General features: G+C 41.5%; 1 protein-coding gene and 1 pseudogene across 2 annotated transcripts in view; one reads left to right on the top strand and one right to left on the bottom strand.

Moving 5' to 3' along the window:
• Nucleotides 1–19,647, top strand: part of LOC311149544 (actin-related protein 5-like) — a 32,312-nt pseudogene extending 12,665 nt beyond the window's left edge. Inside the window, exons 6-8 of the transcript in view lie at nt 4,958–5,074; nt 6,078–6,195; nt 19,535–19,647. The product of the transcript in view is annotated as an actin-related protein 5-like (transcript). The remainder of the gene's footprint in view (nt 1–4,957; nt 5,075–6,077; nt 6,196–19,534) is intronic.
• A 3,634-nt stretch (nt 19,648–23,281) lies between these two features.
• Nucleotides 23,282–25,810, bottom strand: LOC311150135 (NADH dehydrogenase [ubiquinone] 1 alpha subcomplex subunit 4-like 2). Its single transcript, XM_084187432.1, has 4 exons — nt 25,574–25,810; nt 24,245–24,330; nt 24,025–24,085; nt 23,282–23,822 (listed from the first exon to the last, which is right to left on the bottom strand). The coding sequence occupies exons 1-4, from the start codon at nt 25,613–25,615 to the stop codon at nt 23,766–23,768; spliced, it is 246 nt and encodes an 81-aa protein (XP_084043558.1). The 5' UTR covers nt 25,616–25,810; the 3' UTR covers nt 23,282–23,765.
• Between the last annotated feature and the right edge of the window lie 691 nt (nt 25,811–26,501).

The raw sequence follows: 26,501 nt of genomic DNA, 5'->3' as shown, positions 1-26,501 counted from the left end.
AGGAGTGGCTCCGTAAGAAGCATCTCAAGGTCCTGGAGTGGCCTAGCTAGTCTCCAGACCTGAACCCAATAGAAAATATTTGGAGGGAGCTGAAAGTCTGTATTGCCCAGCGACAGCCCCGAAACCTGAAGGATCTGGAGAAGGTCTGTATGTAGGAGTGGGCCAAAATCCCTGCTGCAGTGTGTGCAAACCTGGTCAAGACTTACAGGAAACGTATGATCTCTGTAATTGCAAACAAAGGTTTCTGTACCAAATATTAAGTTCTGCTTTTCTGATGTATCAAATACTTATGTCATGCAATAAAATGCAAATTAATTACTTAAAAATCATACAATGTGATTTTCTGGATTTTTGTTTTAGATTCTGTCTCTCACAGTTGAAGTGTACCTATGATAAAAATTACAGACCTATACATGCTTTGTAAGTAGGAAAACCTGCAAAATCGGCAGTGGATCAAATACTTGTTCTCCCCACTGTGTATATATATATATATATATATACACACACATATACACACCCAACAATTCTGTGGGCAGAATTGAAAAAGCGTGTGCGAGCAAGGAGGCCTACAAACCTGACTCAGTTACACCAGCTATGTCAGGAGGAATGGGCCAAAAGTCACTCAACTTATTGTGGAAGGCTACCCGAAACGTTTGACCCAAGTTAAACAATTTAAAAGGCAATGCTACCAAATACTAATTGAGTGTATGTAAACTTCTGACCCACTGTGAATGTGATGAAAGAAATAAAAGCTGAAATAAATCACTCTACTATTATTCTGACATTTTAAATTCTTAAAATAAAGTGGTGATCCTAACTGACCTAAAACAGGGATTTTTTACTAGGATTAAATGTCAGGAATTGTGAAAAACTGTGTTTAAATGTATTTGGCTAAGATGTATGTAAACTTACGACTTCAACTGTATATACACTGCTCAAAAAAATAAAGGGAACACTAAAATAACACATCCTAGATCTGAATGAATGAAATAATCTTATTAAATACTTTTTTCTTTACATAGTTGAATGTGCTGACAACAAAATCACACAAAAATTATCAATGGAAATCAAATGTATCAACCCATGGAGGTCTGGATTTGGAGTCACCCTCAAAATTAAAGAGGAAAACCACACTACAGGCTGATCCAACTTTGATGTAATGTCCTTAAAACAAGTCAAAATGAGGCTCAGTAGTGTGTGTGGCCACGTGCCTGTATGACCTCCCTACAACGCCTGGGCATGCTCCTGATGAGGTGGCGGATGGTCTCCTGAGGGATCTCCTCCCAGACCTGGACTAAAGCATCCGCCAACTCCTGGACAGTCTGTGGGCGAGACATGATGTCCCATGATGTCCCAGATGTGCTCAATTGGATTCAGGTCTGGGGAACGGGCGGGCCAGTCCATAGCATCAATGCCTTCCTCTTGCAGGAACTGCTGACACACTCCAGCCACATGAGGTCTAGCATTGTCTTGCATTAGGAGGAACCCAGGGCCAACCGCACCAGCATATGGTCTCACAAGGGGTCTGAGGATCTCATCTCGGTACCTAATGGCAGTCAGGCTACCTCTGGCGAGCACATGGAGGGCTGTGCGGCCCCCCAAAGAAATGCCACCCCACACCATGATTGACCCACCGCCAAACCGGTCATGCTGGAGGATGTTGCAGGCAGCAGAACGTTCTCCACGGCGTCTCCAGACTCTGTCACGTCTGTCACGTGCTCAGTGTGAACCTGCTTTCATCTGTTAAAAAAAAAGAGAAAAAAGCAATAAATAAATAAAATAAAATAATAAATAATAAATAAAAAAAATTGTAAAGTGGTTAGCCCACTGGCTATAGGGTGAATGCACCAATTTGTAAGTCGCTCTGGATAAGAGCGTCTGCTAAATGACGTAAATGTAAATGTTTAGAGCACAGGGCGCCAGTGGCGAATTTGCCAATCTTGTTGTTCTCTGGCAAATGCCAAACGTCCTGCACAGTGTTGGGCTGTAAGCACAACCCCCACCTGTGGACGTCGGGCCCTCATACCACCCTCATGGAGTCTGTTTCTGACCGTTTGAGCAGACACATGCACATTTGTGGCCTGCTGGAGGTCATTTTGCAGGGCTCTGGCAGTGCTCCTCCTGCTCCTCCTTGCACAAAGGCGGAGGTAGCAGTCCTGCTGCTGGGTTGTTGCCCTCCTACGGCCTCCTCCACGTCTCCTGATGTACTGGCCTGTCTCCTGGTAGCGCCTCCATGCTCTGGACACTACGCTGACAGACACAGCAAACCTTCTTGCCACAGCTCGCATTGATGTGCCATCCTGGATGAGCTGCACTACCTGAGCCACTTGTGTGGGTTGTAGACTCCATCTCATGCTACCACTAGAGTGAAAGCACCGCCAGCATTCAAAAGTGACAAAAACATCAGCCAGGAAGCATTGGAACTGAGAAGTGGTCTGTGGTCACCACCTGCAAAACCAGTCCTTTATTGGGGGTGTCTTGCTAATTGCCTATAATTTCCACCTGTTGTCTATTCCATTTGCACAACAGCATGTGACATTTATTGTCAATCAGTGTTGCTTCCTAAGTGGACAGTTTGCTTTCACAGAAGTGTGATTGACTTGGAGTTACATTGTGTTGTTTAAGTGTTCCCTTTATTTTTTTGAGCAGTGTATATACTGTGGCAGATCAGGGGGTTGGGTCAAGACGTTTACACAGATCAGACATGGACAGAGTATGATTAGCTCGGTTTCAAGGGTGTTTATTAATAAAATAATCAAAAGAAAAGGTTAGTTCTCCCCATGAGACCCTCTCCAGGATACCGTCTCCAACTACACGGACGTTACCTTACTTCCCTCATGTGCTGCCCTTCTGGCAGCTTTATGGGCCTTGCACAGCTGGTGAGCAATCCGCCCTTAATTACTCACCAGCTCCCAATCATTCCCAATTAGTCCTGTCTGGGGAGCCCGTCGAGACCTGGCACGTCCAGCAGATGGAGCCACTGCCTCGACGAGTCTCCCCCTGGTGGCTGACCTGCTGTACGCCACAATACACATACATACATACACACTATATATATATATATATATATATATATATATACCCTTTAAAAATATATAAATATATTTGCATTACTTCCAACCCCACCACCCCTTCCCTAATTGGAGTAAACTAGTGAACAACAATGCTTAGGCCTCTACTTCCAGCTTATACATACATTTTATGGACACATTCAATTTAACAATAATTATATTTGGTTTGTTTTTACTCCTGAACTTCCTCTACCCTCAACCTCTCCGATCATTTTCATGATGTCCATCCGGTTTGCTTCTAGATTCCATATCTTTCTAACTGTGCTCTTTCACAAAAGCTCTCAACCTATACCTATTTACTTATTATGGACACAGTATACTTTACATTATTAGTTATCTTGTTGTTATGTGTTGTTGTTAGTTGTTATTAGTCCCATCCAACTTCATTCAACACCACCCATCTATCTCTTAACACCATCCATATTGGATTTCTATTTGCCATATATTTTTCAACTGTACTGTGATGTTTTACAAAAGTTCTGAACCTTTCTATTATCATTGTTTCTACAGATTTTAAATTGAAAATAAACATTTTTGCTAAAAGTATCATTATATTATTGATCGATTGACTATGACTTTTCAGATCACCTAGTAATGCTATCTGCAGGGTTAGCTCCAGGTAAATATTGCAATCCTTTAGCCATTCCTGGACCTGTGTCCAAAAACAAGCTACAAATGGACAGTACCAAAACAAATTATGTAATGATTGTCTCTTCACAGCAAAATCTGCAGAGCTGGGAAGATTATATCCCCCATATAAATATCATTTTATTGGTAGCAAGAATTTTATATAATAATTTAAATTTTAAAAAAGTAAGTTTTGAATCCGGTGTCGTTTTGCGTATCAGTTCATAAACACTATGCCATGGAATCGCCTGTTATTGTAATGGTGAGAGGTTAGCATGTCTTGCGGTATGATATTTGTTCGTCTAACTTTCTCACTCATCATTATTCAAATTTCATTCAGGACTATCCATAATCATGGTAGCATCCACATTCATGTAGAAGTGTTTAGAAACATATTCTATTTTTATTTAAATTAAAAGTGACTCCAAAATGACACTATATTATTTACCATTTAATTTCTATTGCGCACAAAATAATCTGAAACACAACCAAAACAAACAGCAAATGCATCCAACAAGTTTGTAGAGTCACAAGCTTGATGTAATCATTGCGTGCTAGGAATATGGGACCAAATATTACACTTTTGACTAATTTAATATACATAAGTGAATTTGTCCCAATACATTTGGTCTCCTAAAATGGGCGTATATGTACAAAAAGTGCTGTAATTTTTAAACGGTTCACCTAATATGGATGAAAATACCCTCAAATTATATTTCACAGTCTGTACTTTATTCTCAAAGTCATTGTATCATTTCAAATCCAATGTGCTGGAGTACAGAGCCAAAATAACAAACAAAAAAATCACTGTCCCAGTACTTTCGGAGCTCACCTTAAGTGTTGATATTAGTTGGCAGGGGACTTTACGTCAACATTATTGTGTTTTTATGTATTTCTAATACCTATTAAGACTTTCTGGCAGATGTTTTCTAAGACCATCTGTTTGACCAGAAATCAAAGCGTTTTCTTATTCCTAATTTTTAGGATGGAAAATGGTTCAAAAATGTATATATGCCTCCATTTCTAAAAAATATTCTCTTAGCTTTCATTTGACACCCAATTTGACATGCTCCTATGAACTTCACATGTTGGTGCTCATAGGTCCTTTTACATGGAAATGACCTGCTAGCCTTTTCTCCCCTAAACCGCAACTTTTCACTTATACACCTAAGCTTTAAAGCGGGCCTTAACATTTTAACCACCAGTCTTATCCATTGAGGTAACATGTCAGTATATGTTGTGCATGGTCGTGTGAGTAGGAGCTGTTGGAGGATGGCTACTTGGAGCAGTTCCATAAGCACCTGGTCCAGCTGAACATGGACTCTGCTGAGGAGCTGCAGTCCTACATCAACAAGCTGAGCCAGGTGGTGGAGCAGGTGATCATAGGGGCTAGCTAACAATAGCATTGAATTAGGATGACATCAATGTCCAACAAAACAGTTATTTCAAAACAGCCTTGACTATGGCAACATATCGCCTTGTTTATATTGGGAATAATGTTGGTGTTTGGTTGGTAACAACTGCCAAATACACAAATTGCCAAATAAGAAATCTCCCGCTGTCAGGCCTCAGAAATAAAGCAGCCAATGGACGAAGGGGATGGCGTGACAGAGATGGATCCATTCTACAGTGAATAAAACACAGAAACAGAAAAGCCTGTCAATGTTGTGCAGGTAAAGATATATTCTCTACCATTTTAATGGTATAAACCCAACACTCTGAACAACATTAATACAGAACGAAATACAGTGCCTTTAGAAAGTATTCACACCCCTTGACATTTTGTTGTGTTACAGCCTGAATTTAAAATGGATTAGATTGAAAGATGTTTGTCACTGGCCTACATACAATACCCCATAATGTCAAAGTGGAATTATGTTTTTCGAAATGTTAACAGATTAATTAAAAATGAAAAGCTGAAATGTTTCAAGTCAATAAGTATTCAACCCATTTGTTATGGTTAACCTAAATAAGTTCAGGAGTAAAAATGTGCTTAACATTTAATATGTAATATTTGCTTAACATGTCACATAATAAGTTGCAAGAAGCAAGTCCCCACAGCAATGTTCCAACATCTAGTGTAAAGCCTTCCCAGAAGAGTGGAGGCTGTTTTAGCAGCAAAGGGGAGACCAACTCCATATTAATGCCAATGATTTTGGAATGAGATGCTTGACAAACAGGTGTCCACATACTTTTGGACATGTAGTGTAACCTATATTGGTTGGGATGAAGGTAGGGCAATACTATTATATACCAGCAGTATAAATACTCAGTGACTTGTACAAGTTTTAATTTAAACAATATGGTGATGAGGAGAGGGCCATATTACTCTTACTTGAGCAGCACAGTAAACCCCTGTTCTGACTCTCTCCTCTCCAGGTGACGATGGCGTCGTGGCCTGCGGTGAATTCCTGGTACGGGGCTCGGGACTGGGCATTGGAGCACATTCCTGGCGGGGAGGGCTGGATCAGCCGGCAGGACTACGAGGAAAAGGGCGGTGAGTATCTGAGCGAGCACTGTGCCTCCAACGACTTCATCCTCATGAAGATTGCTAAACCTGTCCTATGCCCTGCTGAAACTCTGTTAGTACCTGTTACCATGACAACAGCACCTTCTCCAGCCAGTGTTTCAGCCCCTCCATCAACTGTTGTCACGGCAATGACCCAAAACTGAGCACCTCCGCTTTCTATCATGATCACATATGGGAAAGAACAAAACTAGGTGGGTCAATCTCACTGTATACACTGATTGTACCAAACATTAGGAACACCTTGTTAATATTGAGTTGCACCCCCTTTTGCCCTCAGAACAGACTCAATTCGTCGGGGCATGGACTCTACAAGGTGTCGAAAGCGTTCCACAGGGATGCTGGCCCATGTTGACTCCAATGCTTCCCACAGTTGTGTCAAGTTGGCTGGATGTCCTTTAAGGTGGTAGACCATTCTTGATACACACAGGAAACGGTTGAGCGTGAAAAACCCTGCAGCGTTGCAGATCTTGACACACTCAAACCAGTGCGCCTGGCACCTACTACCATACCCTGTTCAAAGGTACTTAAATATTTTGTCTTGCCCATTCGCCCTCTGAATGGCACTCATACACAATCCATGTCTCATGGCTTAAAAATCCTTCTTTAACCTGTCTCTGGAGCAGGTTTTCATCAAGGATCTCTCTGTACTTTGCTCCGTTCATCTTTCCCTCGATCCTGACTAGTCTCTTAGTCCCTGCCGCTGAAAAACATCCCCACAGCATGATACTGCCACCACCATGCTTCACCGTAGGGATGGTGCCAGGTTTCCTCCAGACGTGACGCTTGGCATGCAGGCCAAAGAGTTCAGTCTTGGTTTCATCAGACCAGAGAATCTTGTTTCTCATGGTCTGAGTGTCCTTTAGGTGCCTTTTGGCAAACTCCAGTCGGACTGTCATGTGGCTTCCGTCTGGCCACTCTACCATAAAGGCCTGATTGGTGGAGTGCTGCAGAGATGGTTGTCCTCCTGGAAGGTTCTCCCATCTCCACAGAGGAACTCTGGTGGTCTGTTAGAGTGACCATCGGGTTCTTGGTCACCTCCCTGACCAAGGCCCTTCTCCCCCATTGCTCAGTTTGGCCGGGCGGCCAGCTCTAGGAAGAGCCTTGGTTGTTCCAAACTTCTTCCATTAAAAATGATGGAGGCCACTGTGTTCTTGGGGACCTTCAATGCTGCAGAAATGTTTTGGTACCCTTCCCCAGATCTATCTCGACACAATCCGGTCTCGGAGCTCTACGGACAATTCCTTCAACCTCATGGCTTGGTTTTTGCTCTGACATGCACTGTCAACTGTGGGACCTTGTATAGAACGTTGTGTGCCTTTCCAAATCCTGTTCAATCAATTACATTTACCACATGTGGACTCCAATCAAGTTGTAGAAACATCTCAAGGATGATCAATGGAAACACGATGCACCTGGGCTCAATGTCGAGTCTCATAGCAAAGGGTCTGTTTTTTAAATCTTTAATACATTTGCAAACATATCTAATAACCTGTTTTCGCTTTGTCATTATGGGGTATTGTGTGTAGATTGATTAGGAAAAAAAGTAATTTAAATTCAAATTTAGAATAAGGCTGTAACGTAACAAAATGTGGAAAATGTCAAGGGGTCTGAATACTTTCTGAATGCACTGTATATCATGGTGCTGTGAATTTAGGGATTTCAAAGCAGCACAGATGATGATGATGGACCAATGGACCACTCTTATTGAATGATTACTACTATAGACCGTTCTAAAGGCATTGGGCTGTTTGATTGTGTTCTTTTTATACTTAATCACAAATGATTCGTTGTTTTACTTGTGGAGTTTTTATAATGCAATCAAGCTATGTTTAAGATTCATGCAAGGATATGCTGTCAACAAAACATCTAGCTGCCACAAGCAGGCATTTGCTGTCAAAAATTACAAATAAAAATACATACTGTATATAGGGTCGTTGGCAAAAAGACTGTCAAGTTCCTCTTTATTGAATGTGGTATATAGATTTTTAAAAAAGAAGATGCAGTACACCCTTATGTCACAAGGTGGTATTACTCCACAGCTTTTTTGTTAGGGTTGGAACCTGTCGAAGGAGGAGAATAACTGAAATATGATTGATTGAATGGTTGTGTAAACGTTTGTGGTTATGGTAATGCTGGCAGCATCAAAGGGCAACCCATTAGGAGTATCTCCATCTGTAAATACACTCACCACACAGGGCATTGGCAGGAGGGCACATCCAAGGCATACATCTGTCTCAGCACAGGATTCACGGGCATTTGCAGACACTGCGTCTGACTTGGATGAACCCAACCCAATAAAATGTGTAAATTATGATCAGATGCGTTAACAAGCCCTCGTAATTATCCCAGAGGACTGATCTATGGTGGAGAGGAACAAGTGCAATCACATGAATATCTTCTCAGAACACACCATGAACAACCTCAGAACCAAAGACGATGGTTAACTAGTTGTTCAACAGGAAGTATTATGACATTTGCAGCCGTAGAACAACAAGTAAAGTAATTGGTTATACAGCATGATAAACATCCAGTGATCCTTTACTGTACCAAGCTTTCAGCCAGCTCCAACGGGAACGATGGAGCATTTTTACCCCATAGAGACAGTGGAGCTGTTCCAAAGGCAAACAGGCCAATAATCACATCAACAGAGGAGTATGATGCAGCGCATCAAAACAAAACACTTGTTTCACTAAACTGCTTGATATGACACAAAAAAATAAAAAATAATCTGAAGTATAAAAGAGAGCCTTCATTCTATTTTCCAATCAAGTGGGGAACAACACCACAGGCTTTTAACCAAATACAATGATCACCTGACAAATGTGCCATCCTCACAATGGAGAGAAAACATGCTTTGTCCAACAACACCACTCCAGCATGTCCTGCTGTGACCTTCAGGTCTGTTTGGGATGATGGTGAAATTATGTTCTCATGATGATTTGTGAACAATAAAAGGAAGGAATGAGTTATTCAGTATGCTGTTATTCTTCATTTTTTATTTATGTGATTGGCAGGAGTAGTATTATGAGGGCACCTTCACCTTTTAAAGGGGAAGTTCACACAAAAACACTTCTGGGCCCTTTATAACACTTGCCTGGCTGTTTGTCAGTACCCCAGACAGTTTTTAGGTCCATTGTTTGAGTATTTAGATTTCTGTATTTTTATATCAAAATGCAGAATTTCCGGAATTACCTAAAATGCATTAAAAACGGTGTATTAATTATTACATAAACAACAATTGGTGTCTCGGCATTGAATTGCCAAATACATGTGTTGTTTAATGTAAAAAGTATTTAAAAAACAAACACCTATTTTGTGCTAGCGCAAAGGTATTCCATATAGTCTGTAATCTGGTAGATAGTCTTCTTCGGATTGTCGAGGAGCTGGACACCGTTAGGCAGGGGAAAGATGGCGGAAGCGGATGATGAAGTGGAATCTGAATACGATGGCGGTAGAATCAAGGAGAATTGGAGTATTGTTCAAAAGAATGGAAAACGGAGCAAAGTAGGGTACAGTAGTGAGAATGACCCTTCATATCTAGTAGGAGTAGAGCTTCAAGTTCCTTGGTGTCCACATCACCAACAAACTATCATGGTCCAAACAAACCAAGACAGTCGTGAAGAGGGCACGACAAAGCCTATTCCCCCTCAGGAGACTGAAAAGATTTGGCATGGGTCCTCAGATCCTCGAAAAATTCTACAGCTGCACCATCGAGAGCATCCTGACTGGTTGCATCACCGCCTGGTATGGCAACTGCTTGGCCTCCGACCGCAAGGCACTACAGAGGGTAGTGCGTACGGCCCAGTACATCACTGGGGCCAAGCTTCCTGCCATCCAGGACCTCTATACCAGGCGGTGTCAGAGGAAGGTCCTCAAAATTGTCAAAGACTCCAGCCACCCTAGTCATAGACTGTTCTCTCTGCTACCGCATGGCAAGCGGTACCGGAGTGCCAAGTCTAGGTCCAAAAGACTTCTCAACAGCTTCTACTCCTAAGCCATAAGACTCCTGAACAGCTAATCATGGCTACCCGGACTATTTGCACTGCCCCCCCACCCCCACCCCATCTTTTTAACTGCTGCTACTCTGTTAATTATTTATGCATAGTCACTTTAACTCTACCCACATGTACATATTACTTCAACTACCTCAACTAGCCGGTGCCCCCGCACATTGACTCTGCACTGGTACCCCCCTGTATATATAGCCTCCCTACTGTTATTTTATTTTACTTCTGCTCTTTTTTTCTCAACACTTTTTTGTTGTTGTTTTATTTTACTTTTTTATAAAAAATAAATGCACTGTTGGTTAAGGGCTGTAAGTAAGCATTTCACTGTAATGTCTGCACCTGTTGTATTCGGCACATGTGGCCAATAACATTTGATTTGATTTGAGTACGGTTTGTTAATAAGGAGCAGCTGAGCAGAGTACCAATCTTGAAGAAACCATTTGAGTTCACCAAACTGGTGGAGAGAGTGCTGGGTAAAGTGAAGGATGTGAGGATCACGAGAGGCGGGCTTGTTTTGATTTGTTGTGATTCTGCGGATCAGAAGGAACATGCGTTGTGTATTAATCGATTTGATAAGTTTGAAGTGTTGTGTGTGTCGCTTTGAAACAGGGCATCTCTTAAGGGGGTTATATCTGGTGTTTCGTGGGAAGTAGATTTGGAAGAGATGACAAATATTCCTGGAGTGATTGAAGCACATCCGATGAATCGAGTGGTGAATGAGGAAAAAGTGACGAGTTTCTGTTCTTTTGTTTTTTTAAATGGAGTCTCTCCCTAATGAAGTGCAGTTAGGGTATATTAACTACAGAGTTAGAGCATTTATCCCAAGAACAATGCGGTGTGAACATTGTAAAGCTTTTGGTCATGTAGAAAGTGTTTGCAGAAGGGAGAAGCCGAAATGTACAAGATGTGGAAAATATCATATTATATGTTATAAAAGTGAAGAAAATGTGACATGTTGTAATTGTCTTCTGAATGCCCCACAAGGGTGAAAGAGAATGAGGTAGCCAAGGTCAGGGTTGTACAGAGCATTTCATATGCAGAAGCTGTGAAAAGGGTTGAGGGTTTGAATGTTGCACCAGAAGAGTCCATGGTAGTGGATAGGCCTTCACTGCAGGCTGCATGGGGTTGTCTTACACCAAGAGGATCCTGACATTTTAAAGGTTAAAAAGATGGACTTTGTGGCCTTTATCGCAAAATAAATGGCACTGCCAAGGTGGAGAAAAGATCTAGGAAGATTGAAATCATTGTGATTGCGGCGGAGCGGTTCCTGGGGCTGAAAGATTTCACAGCAAAGGAGTTACATGGAATATTAGCAAAAGTGGTACTACCTTCTAAGGCCCTAGAGCCTGAGAAGGGAGATATGGAGAATTGAAAGAAGGAAGAAGTGGGAGTTTTGTTTGTTTTGTCAATGTATTATTTTTATTAGGGTGGATTGTTAGAATCACTATTAAGTATGGATTTATTATTTTTATTTTGGTTTCAAAACGTCCAGTTGGTGGCGGCAATACAACTTTTGGATGTAGTCCGCCATAAAACCAAAATGGTGGTTCTAAGGTGGATAATTACAGGAGGCGGGACGAAGGAGCGTCTTATATTATTGGGCTTCAAGAAAGGAAATCAAAACGAAAGGAAGTTAACAACGAGATGGTAGCGGTTAGTAATCTCTGAAGTAAAGTAAGGCAAATAACGTTAGTAGTTGAGTAGCTGAGTGACGTTGGCCAAAATGAAGTGCAGTAATGTTCGGGTCAGATACAAATACACTACACATTTCCACTCTTTTCATGACCTTGATGGAGCTTTGTGTCAGGTATGGCTGCAGGCCATCCGACATCCTGCTTATGGTTTCGATACGACGCCTGAAGTAATTTATCAGCTGCGGTTGACTGTGTCCAGTGATCACTTTATGGCCACTGACTACAATGGGGACCGGTTGAAATCGGGTTCTGTTCCCACCGTCTTTCCATCATGGACGGGAACGCTCCAACCATTCAAGGTACACTACATGAGTATGTGGACACCTGCTCGTCAAATATCTCATTCCAAAATCATGGGCATTAATTTGGAGTTGGTCCCTCCTTTGCTGCTACAACAGCCCCCACTCTTCTGGGAAGACTTTCCAGTAGATGTTGGGACATTGCTGCGGGGACTAGTGAGCATTAGTGAGGTTGGTCACTGATGTTGGGCGATTAGCAGTGGTGGAAAAAGTACCCAATTGTCATACTTGAGTAAAAGTAAAGATACCTTCATAGAAAATGATTGAGTAAAAGTGAAAGTGACCCAGTAAAATACCACTTGAATAAAAGTCTAAAAGTATTTAGTTTTAAATATACTTAAGTATCAAAAGTAAATGTAATTGCTAAAATATACTTACGTATCTCAAAGTAAAAGTGTAAATAATTTCAAATTCCATATATAAAGCAAACCAGACGGCATCATTTTCTTGTTTTTGTAATTTAATGATAGCCAGGGGCATGCTCCAACACTCAGACATAATTTACAAATGAAGCATGTGTTTAGTGAGTCTGCCACATCAGAGGCAGCAGGGATGACCAGGGATGTTCTCTTGATAAGTGTGTGAATTGGCAATTTTCCTGTCCTGCCAAGCATTCAAAATGTAACGAGTACTTTTGGGTGTCAGGGAAAATGTATGGAGTAAAAAGTACGTAATTTTATTTAGGAATGTAGTGAAGTAAAAGTAGTAAAAACATATAAATAGTCAAGTACAGATACCCCAGAAAACTACTTAAGTAGTACTTAAAAGTATTTTTACTTACGTACTTTACGCTACTGGCGATTAGGCCCGCAGTTGGTGTTCCAATTCATCCCAAAGGTGTTTGATGGGGTTGTGGTCAGGGCTCTGTGCAGGCCAGTCAAGTTCTTCCACACTGATCTCAACAAACCATTTCTGTATGGACCTTGCTTTGTGCAAGGGGGCATTGCCATGCTGAAACAGGAAAGGGCCTTCCCCAAACTGTTGCCACAAAGTTGGAAGCACAGAATCATCTAGAATGTCATTGAATGCTGTAGCGTTAGGATTTCCCTTCACTGGAACTAAGGAACCATGAAAAACAGCCCCAGATCATTATTCCTCCTCCACCACACTTTACAGTTGGCACTGCATTGGGGCAGGTAGCGTTCTCCTGGCATCGGCCAAACCCAGATTTTTCCGTTGGACTTCCAGATGGTAAAGCGTGATTCATCACTCCAGAGTACGCGTTTCCACTGCTCCACAGTCCAATGGCGGCAAGCTTTACACCACTCCAGCTGATGCTTGGCATTGCGCATGGTGATCTTAGGCTTGTGTGCAGCTGCTCGGACATGGAAACCCATTTCATAAAGCTCCCGACGAACAGTTCTTGTGCTGACGTTGCTTCCAGACGATTTTTACGCACTTCAGCACTCTGTGGTCCCATTCTGTGAGCTTGTGTGGCCTACCACTTCGCGGCTGAGCCGTTGTTGCTCCTAGACATTTCCACTTCACAATAACAGCACTTACAGTTGACCGGGGCAGCTCTAACAGGGCAGACATTTGACGAACTGACTTGTTGGAAAGGTGGCATCCTATGACGGTGCCACGTTGAAAGTCACTGAGCTCTTCAGTAAGGCCGTTCTACTGCCAGTATTTGTCTATGGAGATTGCATGGCTGTTTGCTCGATTTTTATACAGCTGTCAGCAACGGGTGTGGCTGAAATAGCCGAATCCACTAATTTGAATGGGTGTCCACATACTTTTGTATATATAGTGTATGTTGCAAGCTAGCTAAGTTGCTAACACCTGTAGCTAGTCACCACAAAGTAATTTATAACGTTATTTGTATGCCATTCCATGAACTAGTTTGTGGTGTTTTTAGCTTAGCTACTACTGTAACGGTAATGTTAGCCTGTCCTACTGGCTGTTTTGCTTATTTTGCTTTGTGATGCAATTCCGTTTTTCATTATAACGTTACTGATGAGAAATATTATATTATTTTCTATTAGGCATTTTTTTGTAGTGCTATTGATTGCATAAAATGACTTGCCCTAGTTAAGGTCCATAAGTTGGACACAGCCCTAGCCAGAGCGATATAGATACATATATGGCTCTGGCCCTAGCTGGTGCATGACTTGTAATGACAACAAACTAGCCCAGCCTTTACATTATTCAATTATAACATTTAGAATATCAGATCATGCCCTGAATTGACATGTAATGACTGACTCTGTTTTATACCAGCCAACTTCACCAATCACTCTTTCTGTTTATACAGTACCTGCCAGGGAAGGAATGGAAGAAGGAGAGGGGTGGTGGAACAGACATGAGGATAGAACAATGAACCATACTGTCTCGGATTTTATCGCCGTTCAATTTCGCACATCTTCTATCTTTGTATCCTTTTCACACCTTTTCAAAGAGGGGACCCAATGTTCCTCCACTCACGCCGCCTCCAATCATTTTTCAAGAGGATGCAAGGAAAGACTAATTAGGACTAACTTCTATTTTTTGTTTTGTTATTCTGTTACACATCTTTCAGGAGATCCCAAGGACTGGGTAGAGAATAGTGTCTAAACAGAAGACATTCAACTTTAGAACCCGATTGGTCCAGCAGACTATCAAGCGGCGGGAAGATAAACAGATCATATACAAAGACCCAGAATTCAAAGTTGACACACCAGACCTACCTCCCAACATCGCCCCGGTTGAAAAACCAACCAAGGAGGAGCTGGTGGCAAAGCTTTACAGCCTAACTTTGCAACTAACTTTAGCTAGCCTAATGATGGCAGTGTTATGTTGTGGAACGCCATCAATAACATGTTATGCGATCATGACTATTCTATTTCTATGGCGCACATCCACTCATTCTAGACACTGTTTACCTAGCCAGCAAGTCATCATTTTCAGACAAACTTGAATAAGGGCTGTGTTTCGTGTAGAAGTGACGTTTTGATAACCGTGTAAATCTCTCTAGGACAAGGTGACTTTTATCAATATATTAGCCTGTATTTACCCACCCAAAATGAAATGCTAATTAGCTGCTAATGTGGCGATCATAAAGAACTACAAATGCCATGATGATCTGGATGAGGCTGCCGACCCGGGGCGGCAGGTAGCTTAGTGGGTAAGAGCATTGTGCCAGTAACCGAAAGGTCGCTGGTTCTAATCCCCGAGCCGACTAGGTGAAAAATCTGTCGATGTGCCCTTAAGCAAGGCACTTAACCCTAACTGCTCCTGTAAGTCGCTCTGGATAAGGGCGTCTGCTAAAATAAAAAATAAAAAAATAAAAAAATCAGAATCTAAGTTAGCTAAATGTAGTAATGAATAAATTGGCTAAATATTTTTAAATGGACAATTCTGTGAACTGTCTTGTGCAAGTTTTAAATGGACACAATACCTGTTAGCGAAGGTGTCAGCTAGAGATGATGTGCAGGAGCTTGCAGGGATTTGTAGTTTTGCATGATGTCTACGTTGATGCAAATTAGCATTTTTGAATCTGAGATTAAATAGAGCCAAATAAATTGATAGCAGTCACCTTGTCCGAGAGAGATTTACATGGTTATCAAAACGTCACGCCAGGGTAAGCCTACACGAAACACAGCCCTTAATTTAAGTGTTTCTAAAATCCCCTATGGAAAATAGAATGGTGGAAAAACGATTGGAACCATTTCCCTGTTTGACCGCTAGGTTTTATGGGTATTATGACACCTACACTGTGGGATCTATTTATTTTCATCTTAGAGAATAATGTAAATATCCTGTGAGTAATATTAGCCAAAACGCTTCAGAGAGCTTCCCATTAGAGTCCTAGGAGGGAGGAGGAAATGGCGACTTTGCTTGAATCTGAAAGTGCGGCAAGTGAAGTGTGATAATGAACGGAACATAGTGAAATCAAAGAATGGAACAAAACGAGCAAAAGTTGTTGTAGAAGACAAGGACCGGTCCCATAATGCATTTCTTATTGCGTTTACTGGACAAGGAGATTCATTTGGGAAATCCATTTGTAATATCAAGGACTGTGACGAAAGCAGTGGGTAAGGTGGATTCAATCAAGGTGACTAGAAGCGGCCTTGTTTTGGTTAATTGTGTTGATGAAGAACAGAAGAAGCTTGCACTGGATCTGGCAAAATTGTCCACGTCAGAAGTAACATGTATTGATCTTCAGAGCAGGGCGCCTGCCAAAGGAATTATAGCTGGAGTCTCGTTGGATATACAGTGGGGGAAAAAGGTATTTAGTCAGCCACCAATTGTGCAAGTTCTCCCACTTAAAAAGATGAGAGAGGCCTGTAATTTTCATCATAGGTACACGTCAACTATGACAGACAAAATGAGAAAAAAAAATCCAGAAAATCACATTGTAGGATTTTTAATGAATTTATTTGCAAATTATGGTGGAAAATAAGTATTTGGTCAATAACAAAAGTTTCTCAATACTTTGTTATATACCCTTTGTTGGCAATGACACAGGTCAAACGTTTTCTGTAAGTCTTCACAAGGTTTTCACACACTGTTGCTGGTATTTTGGCCCATTCCTCCATGCAGATCTCCTCTAGAGCAGTGATGTTTTGGGGCTGTCGCTGGGCAACACGGACTTTCAACTCCCTCCAAAGATTTTCTATGGGGTTGAGATCTGGAGACTGGCTAGGCCACTCCAGGACCTTGAAATGCTTCTTACGAAGCCACTCCTTCGTTGCCCGGGCGGTGTGTTTGGGATCATTGTCATGCTGAAAGACCCAGCCACGTTTCATCTTCAATGTCCTTGCTGATGGAAGGAGGTTTTCACTCAAAATCTCACGATACATGGCCCCATTCATTCTTTCCTTTACACGGATCAGTCGTCCTGGTTTTGGAGTTTGGAGTGTGACTGTTTGAGGTTGTGGACAGGTGTCTTTTATACTGATAACAAGTTCAAACAGGTGCCATTAATACAGGTAACGAGTGGAGGACAGAGGAGCCTCTTAAAGAAGAAGTTACAGGTCTGTGAGAGCCAGAAATCTTGCTTGTTTGTAGGTGACCAAATACTTATTTTCCACCATAATTTGCAAATAAATTCATAAAAAATCCTACAATGTGATTTTCTGGAAAGAAAATTCTAAATTTTTCTGTCATAGTTGACGTGTACCTATGATGAAAATTACAGGCCTCTCTCATCTTTTTAAGTGGGAGAACTTGCACAATTGGTGGCTGACTAAATACTTTTTTCCTCCACTGTAGATGATAAGTACCTTAGTCAGAAAATCCCAGGAGTGGTCAGTGTACGTCGCCTGACCCGTATGGTAAATGGAAGGAAGGAGAAAAGCCTCTCGATATTAGTGTTGTTTGAGGAGACTACCTGAATATGTGAAGCTTGGATATGTGAGGTATGCGGTGAGAGCATTTGTGTCCAAACCACTACAGTGTGGAAATTGTAAAGGATATGGTCACGTGTCAAATGTTTGCAGATGGGAGAAGTATGATATTGAAGAATCTGTGAATGGAAAGTGTTGCAACTGTGGTGGGGATCATACTCCGGACTTCCTCAACTGCACCACCAGTCACAGTGCTGGGAAGAGCCTGTGTTTCCTCAACATCTGCTCGCTCCTGTATCTCTCTAGCTTTTTTCTCTCTGTCAGCCTGCAAATGGAACAACTAAGCCTCAGTATACTCCGGCTCAAACCAATATGGCACAACAGTACCATTCTGAAAATAAGGCAGGTCTCCAATTCCCTCTTCGTTCTTGATCTGACATTCTTTACTCTAGTTAAATTTGATGAGGGCAGCAAATACTGAGAGGGAGTGAGAACAGAAAATGATTGTTTACATCCTTCAACCACCTCGGATGTCCCGACTCGCTGCGCACATTAATCTACTTATTGGATTTCAATATGAAAAGAACAAAATACATTGGTAGAAATGTGCCTACTGAAATAAGTTAGCTGAAAAATTGTGCAGAGAAAGTCATTACAAGGACTATTGCGGTCATGGGAGGCCAGAGCGGTATGTTTGGGAGGTATTCATGATGGACTTTGACGTTGCATGGGGTTTCTATGGGGAAGGCACGGGTAGAATCAGCTGATTACCTACATCTAAATACTCAAGCAATGGACCTAAAAACAGTCTGGGGTACTGACAAATGACCAGGCAAGTGTTATAAAGGGCCCAGAATTGTTAAGGAAATTGTTATTCTTCAAAGCATGTAAACGTTTTTAAATGAACTATTATATTAATCTGACTATCCACAATAACCATATTATTGTGTGCATGTAACCATACTCATTGATAGCAGTACTATTACCACTGTAGGTTACATCTCCACTACTATTACTATCACTACTGCAGCTACTAAAACATCTACTATCTGTAGTACTAACAGAGATGGAGCCTCTCTGTATGTTAACATACCATGGCATCTACCAAGCAGTCTTTATAGCAAACTGAAGGGTTGCTGGTTCAAGCCCAATTCAGCTTTCCCTTCTCAATTTCTACAATACTTCTAATATCCTGCAAACAAAAATGTGTCTAGGATGGCCCCAGAACGTCAGGAAGTTGTCATGGTCCCCTGTTTGCTGGGTACTAACACACGTTTTAGATTGTTTTATTAAATTGAATTAAGAAGCACAATTTTAAATAGTTTAAGAAATTAAAAAAATTCCCTTCCAACATTTCCTCAGACCCCCACCCCTCACAAACCCTTAAGCTCTGAGGTTACAAGTTTATTATACACTGAGTGTACAAATCATTAGGAACACCTTAATATTGACACTCACCTTTTACCCTCAGAACAGCCTCAATTCGTCAGGGCATGGACTCTACAAGGTGTTGAAAGCGTTCCACAGGAATGCTGGCCCATGTTGACTCCAATGCTTCCCACAGTTGTGTCAAGTTGGCTGGATGTCCTTTGGGTGGTGGACCATTCTTGTGAAAGAATAGCATTACTGTGTCCAGAAGAATATGGTTAAAAACACATAAAAAACACATGAAATTAGATCATTGGGAGAAAAATATATTTTAAGATATATTAAAGCATACTTACAGAGGTGGAGAGGTCTCACTGGCAGTGCATGGAATGAAACGGCAAGGGAAAGAGTAGGCGTGGGGTCTGTGGTTATATTTATTACCAGTAAAGAAATAGACTAAACAACGGTGCAAAACTGACTCAACTTTGATGCGTTTATTTTTTTTTATCCACCAACCACCCTCATCAGAGCACTTATTTTTTAACATTTTGATTAATATTAAATGTAGTCTGCACATTTTCATTATTTAGAACATAGTTCATAAATGTCAGTTTTGATCATTATAGGTCATAGAGGCCCATATTGCTTGTCTCTCTAATCTGCTCCTCCAGGGGGTAAAGACAACCACCTTGTCCTGGTTGACCTTCGACCCCAGGGTATGGACGGTGCCCGGGCGGAGTGGGAACTGGAGCTTGTGTCCATAATCGGCAACAAGAACACCTGACCAGAAGACAAGAGTGCCCTCACCCCAGGAGGACTCTGGCTATGTACGCCATTACATGAGAACAACCTACTGTACTGTGTCATGTGTTAGTTTAGTGGTGGGTGGTCTTTGTATTCATTTACTAAAGGGACTAAGCAACTGATAACCTTATAACCTCACTAACATTTTTCGTAAGGGAAAATCAAGTCTGAAATTTCAAAGTGGAAATTACAAACTTGAGAAGCCTTTTTAAACCTCAAATACACTACAAGTTTTAAATGTCCTGCATTGCAGGAAAGTTATCCTGCAACAGCGTGATCAAATGAATATCCTACATCTGTAGGAGCCCCTGCCTTGACATCGAGGCAGTTCAAGGAATCTGACTAAGAAGGTAGTGGAGTTTATGGATGAGGGGATCCACATTGCCCTGGATGTGAGAAGAAGACTAATAAGGAGTGATATCACTGGGGCCAAGCTTCCTGCCATCCAGGACCTCTATACCAGGCGGTGTCAGAGGAAGGCCCTCAAAATTGTCAAAGACTCCAGCCACCCTAGTCATAGACTGTTCTCTCTGCTACCGCACGGCAAGCGGTACCGGAGTGCCAAGTCTAGGTCCAAAAGACTTCTCAACAGCTTCTACCCCCAAGCCATAAGACTCCTGAACAGCTAATCATGGCTACCCGGACTATTTGCACTGCCCCCCCACCCCATCCTTTTTACGCTGCTGCTACTCTGTTAATTATTTATGCATAGTCACTTTAACTCTACCCACATGTACATATTACCTCAACTACCTCAACTAGCCGGTGCCCCGCACATTGACTCTGCAACGGTACCCCCCTGTATATATAGCCTCCCTACTGTTATTTTATTTTACTTCTGCTCTTTTTTTTTCTCAACACTTTTTTTGTTGTTGTTTTATTTTTACTTTTTTTTGTTAAAAATAAATGCACTGTTGGTTAAGGGCTGTAAGTAAGCATTTCACTGTAATGTCTGCACCTGTTGTATTCGGCGCATGTGACCAATAAAATTTGATTTGATTTGATCAAGTTACTGTAAAAAGTGCAATTCTTGTTATACTCCTATTCACCTACACTACTAGTCAAACGTTTGGACACACCTACTCATTCAAGGGTTTTTCTTTATTTCTAACAAATGTACATTGTAGAATAATAGTGAAGACATCAAAACTATGAAATAACACATGGAATCATGTAGTAACCCAAAAAGTGTTTAAGAAATCAAAATATATTTGAGATTCTTCAAATAGCCACCCTTTGCCTTGATGACAGCTTTGCACACTCTTGGCATTCTCTCAACCAGCTTCATGAGGTAGTCACCTGGAATTCATTTCAATTAACAGGCGTGCCTTCTTAAAAGTTAATTTGTGGAATTTATTTCCTTCTTAATGCGTTTGAGCCAATCAGTTGTGTTGTGACAAGGTAGGGGGGGTATACAGAAGATAGCCCTATTTTGTAATAATAATATGCCATTTAGCAGACGCTTTTATCCAAAGCGACTTACAGTCATGCGTGCATACATTTTTGTGTATGGGTGGTCCCGGGGATCGAACCCACTACCTTGGCGTTACAAGCGCTGTGCTCTACCAGCTGAGCTACAGAAGACCAAGTCCATATTAATAACAGCTCAAATAAGCAAAGAAAAACGACAGTCCACCATTACTTTAAGACATGAAGGTCAGTCAATACGGAAATGTGTCCTTTGGTCTGGAGTCCAAATTTGAGATTTTTGGTTCAAACCACCGTGTCTTTGTGAGACGCGGTGTGGGTGAACGGATGATCTCTGCATGTGTATTTCCCACCGTAAAGCATAGAGGAGGAGGTGTTATTGTGTGGGGGTGCTTTGCTGGTGACACTGTCTTGAATTATTTAGAATTCAAGGCACACTTAACCAGCATGGCTACCACAGCATTCTGCAGCAATACGCAATCCCATCTGGTTTGGGCTTAGTTGGACTATCATTTGTTTTTCAACAGGACAATGACCCAACACACCTCCAGGCTGTGTAAGGGCTATTTTACCGAGAAGGACAGCGATGGCGTGCTGCATCAGATGACCTGGCCTCCAAACAATCCCCCGACCTCAACCCAATTGAGATGGTTTGGGATGAGTCGGACCGCAGAGTGAAGGAAAAGCAGCCAACAAGTGCTCAGCATATGTGGGAACTCCTTCAAGACTATTGGAAAAGCATTCCAGGTGAAGCTGGTAACGAGAATGCCAAGAGTGTGCAAAGCTGTCATCAAGGCAAAGGGTGGCTATTTGAAGAATATAAAATATAAAATATATTTAGATTTGTTTAACACTTTTTGGGTTACTACATGATTTCATATGTGTCATTTCATAGTTGTGATGTCTTCACTATTATTCTACAATATAGAAAATAGTAAAAATAAAGAAAAGCCCTGGAATGAGTGTGTCCAAACTTTTGACTGGTACTGTATGTCGTCATGTAATTATCATTATGTGTACAGAATTGACATAGAGATGTTTTCTCCTTCACATTTCTCTCTGTGTGATATGAGCATGTGTAGAGGTCTTGTTTAGAAGAGAGGGAGAAAGGGGCCTCTGACATTTCATAAACAGAGTAGCATTTCCTCTGAGTGTTTCCTCTCACTGTTGACTAGTGGTAACGGACAAGGGCTTGCTAGTGTTGGAGCAAACAGAGGATCTCTTAGAGCCCCTGTTATAGATCCCCACACACATGAACACAAAGTGAATATGAATATTAGTTTGTTGACCTAAATGTGTCAACCACTTTGTTTGTGGAATATTCTGGTGGTTGTGAGAATATTACATAACTTGAAGGGCTTAATGTGTCTCTCTTGTCTGTTTTTGAATATTCTCACTTTCTCACTTTCCCAGATTCTTCCATTATTCATCAGGGAAGTAGAGCATTTTCAGCTCCCTATTACTTCTTACTGCAATACTGTATCCCCAGTGCTGTTAAATGTCCCACAGGGCAGAATATAAGCCCTAGTGCAGGGTTCTTCAATTCCGGTCCTGGAGGGCCGAAACACCTCTGTTTTTCATCCTCTCCTTCTAATCAGGGGCTAATTCCGAGTGCAATTAACTACCAGGTAGAAATAAAAAACAGAAGAGTTTCGGCCCTCCAGGACCGGAATTGAAGAACCCTGCCCTAGTGGAAGGGTTTGCAAGTTTCCAGTCAGACTTGGCCTTTTATGTGTCACTCGTGTTGGATGGTCATTTGACACTATACGTGATATGTATAAGTGTGTTTGCCTGTTGTGTTTGCATGTTTTGGTGCACAACCGCACATACAGAACATCCATACAGTGTGTGTGTGTCCCTTCTCTCTATCGTTGTGCCAGAGGATTGTGCTTCCACAGTAACAGGCCACAGTCCAGCTGTCATAAAGGTCAGAGAAACGTCCATCTCTGCAGATAGAAAAACAAACATCTGCTCATCCTGCACTCAGCTCCATCTCTCTGCTGGTTTCTCACGACCTGACAGCTCTGACGCACTCTCCTCTGTTTGGTTGTGTGTGTTTGTTTAATTTGGGTCTTTTCCCCCCTTTTGTGGCTTTTAACCATCCAATGGGAACTCATTTATTCCCTTGTGTTCTTTGCTACGAGGGTCATCAGCCTGGCTTTTTTGTGGTTTTCCATCCATTCCAGTTATACAGATCAAAGTGTTTTATTTGTGGAAATTAACCCGTTGTAAGTATGCCTCTGGATCGTCTGAATGAGGGTGATGGAAAGAGTGCCTGCATGTGGAACAGTACAAGTGGGTACGTGTTGCCCAGTACGCTGTCATATGTCAAAGTGATGAAGGGTGTCTGTTTCTTGGCTAGCAGTGTCTGTTGTTGTGGAGATGAAAGGCACTGCACGCTCTAATTTCATTTTGTCAAGAAATCTATGCACACTCTTGGCTCTTATCATAACGTGCACATTCATTGTTACATTTAGTGACGGCCAAACTAACAATGAAGTGTTTATGATAAAACAAACAAGCAAATTGATTGATCCATAATATTGATGATCAAATTTAACTCCAAATATTCGTATAGAAGCATTGAGAGAAGAATATTTCACAGATTTGAATTCTTCAGTGACATTCTTCGGGTTGGACCTGGTGCCGTTAGGACAAGAGGGAAGATACTCAGAATTGAGGTCCCTCCTTCTTCAGGTTCTTGTAGTCAGTGTCAATGGCCACAAACTGGTGAAGAAGACAATATGGCAGGATTTACGTAATGCTCTTGGCTGCTTATATTGATACAAAATATTAACTGATACTATTGATAGGCTACATTACTATTACATTGTTGTCAAGTCAAACAAGAATCGAATAAGATGCAGTGATCCATACACTTTGTGGAGCTAATGTGTGTCTATTGCTGACTGTGTTGGCAGTACTGTACCTTGTACTGGTAGGTAGGGTCAAGCTGATTCCAGGGCTCAGGGTTGTTCTTCTTGTTCCAGCTGTACAGTGACACAGCAGTCAAAGCAGGCCGAAGTAGGACAGACAAATGGGATCAGAGGGAACTGTGTTAGTCTGCCTGCGATCAACTATTCATGGGCCAGACCTAGTTTCCAAAAACTCACAAAATGGACAATAAGGGTAAAGGTAAAGAGTCTTACGTGACATGGGGCCCCTTTGCAAGACGGACCAAATACAAGGAGGCTCCTCCCATTCCCAACAAGATGAAGAAGAACTGGGGGATGAGCTATGAGAGAGTAAGAAGAAAGAGGGAGATAACATGAGCAATGCATTCACTCTGAGGCATAGAATTCTGAGCATTTCTAGATACCCTTTGTCAATACAGTGTTCCAGTAACCAATGACCAGCTGATCAAGATGATTACACAGGGAGGGATCCATGATAGACCTTGCTCTTTCATGCTTTAGATCACATGACAGATGATGCTACTGTTGTGTGTGTGTGTGTGCGTTCATGAATATATTCATGCCTGTGTGTGTGCTTTTCAGGGAGGCTCCTCTTGTGGAACTTCCTCTTTCATACTATAGAACAGTGTTTCCCAACTACAGTCCTCAAGTACCCAAAACAGCACACGTTTTTGTTGTAGCCCAGGACAACTCCCCTGATTCAACTCATCCAGGGCATGAGGATTAGTTGACAAGTTGAATCAGTTTATCCATGGCTAGATACAATTAGATTTCAAACTTTGATCACCTAGTTGTACTAGTTCATTAACAAAGAGTGTGTCTATTGCTCTCTCAAAAAGTTGGTATAGCTTTAATAAACCTGTGTGAATGTAGCCAAATAAATTCACACCTAGTTAGTAAGTAGCCTACTCAGACGTGACTGGTAGCGAACGCTGTGGCGCTGTCCAAGTGCTGATCCTGCTACACAGGGCGGTTAGGCTAACTGGCATCCCTGGGGTGTAGAGCATGGCGCTTGCAACGCCAGGTATGTGGGTTCGATTCCCACGGGGGGGGGGTGTTTCTTAGCTCCCATTTAGACGGAAACCTGATCCTTGCTTGTAAATCCTTGCTGATCTGCTGTTGAGGACATCTGAGCTAATGTATGAGATGGTAATAGCTTTCTAACTACTTCGGTCATATCGCCAATCATCTTTTTCAATCGCACTGTCATTAAACAGATTAGCGAATCGCCCGTTTTCTGTGCCCCTCCTCTTTTAAACAAACCATTCACCAACAACTTCAAGACAGGACAAAATCACTTTTTCAATCCCACAAAAAAATAATATGTAAAAATTCATTAGTGAAGCCTATTCAGGGTTGTAACTTTTATTATACTTCAATTACCCTGAAGACACAGCCTATACTATAGGAGACAATTTGTTTTTCTTTGATAATTTCACGATTCAATTGAGCAACTGGTAGCATCTTACACACCGACAACAGAAATTATGAAACTTTCATGAAATATTATAGACTACTAACTCACTTGAGGCAATAAACCATAGAACAAAAATAAGTACTTACCCCTGGATGCTTCTTTACGTGTTCCATCGCTATTCTAATCATCTTTGCTTACAGTTTCTCTACTTTTTTATTATTATAGGCTATTAATTTCAAGATTATTATATTACTTTTAACAACAGTAATTTGAATTGAATTTAGTTTTTGCGGACGCGTCATGCAGACACCCCAAAGCTTGTTTGAGACTATCCAAGATTAGCGGTGAATCCCAAACCAGCCCTCGCACCTAACAACCACCGAGTTTATAAATTAACGCTACCAACTCGCTCCAAGGGTCCTCCGTTGTCACGTGTTGCTGACGAAACTCGGAGGGTGACTTCCAGAGAGTGCTAGGGGATCAATAAACCCATCAACGTCGGGACACACTCGTGACTTGAATGATGCAATTCCTGTTCTACATTTAAATAATAAAACAACATGAAATTAAAATGAACAAATTCCCTATGTTGTTTTACAAGATACATAGGCTAACCTCAGTAAAAGTTAAACATTTTATTTGGGAGGTATTTCATTTTTTATTGTGTCAAGCATTGAAAAGAGACAAACAAATATACTTGTCATAAAATTAGGCATTTGCAGCGTCTCATTAATTTCAAGATTATTATATTAATTTGAACAATGGTCATTTTAATTGTATTTTGTTTTTGCGGACATGTTGTTGGGTTATGCCGACTTGTTTGTTTGAGCTTGTTTGAGCAGAGGTGATGGTAACCAGATAAAACTCCAGAACCTAGTTGTAGCAAGGACCTTAAGGGTTGCCCTATTGCCTGGGCATGTAAACTGAGTCGTCGGGCAAGTTGAGCCCGCTCTAATGTTGCCCCAGGATATTTTTTAAAACTGAAAACAACAGAACTGTAGGGTATTCCAGTAGCCTAGCTAGCAGCTACACCTGGGCATCGCAAAGCAGTCGATTTTTTAAAACTGCTACACT

Source organism: Coregonus lavaretus (assembly GCF_964263955.1).
Source record: "Coregonus lavaretus genome assembly, chromosome: 22".
NCBI lineage: Eukaryota > Metazoa > Chordata > Actinopteri > Salmoniformes > Salmonidae > Coregonus > Coregonus lavaretus.
This window is presented reverse-complemented; position numbering and strand designations above follow the sequence as displayed.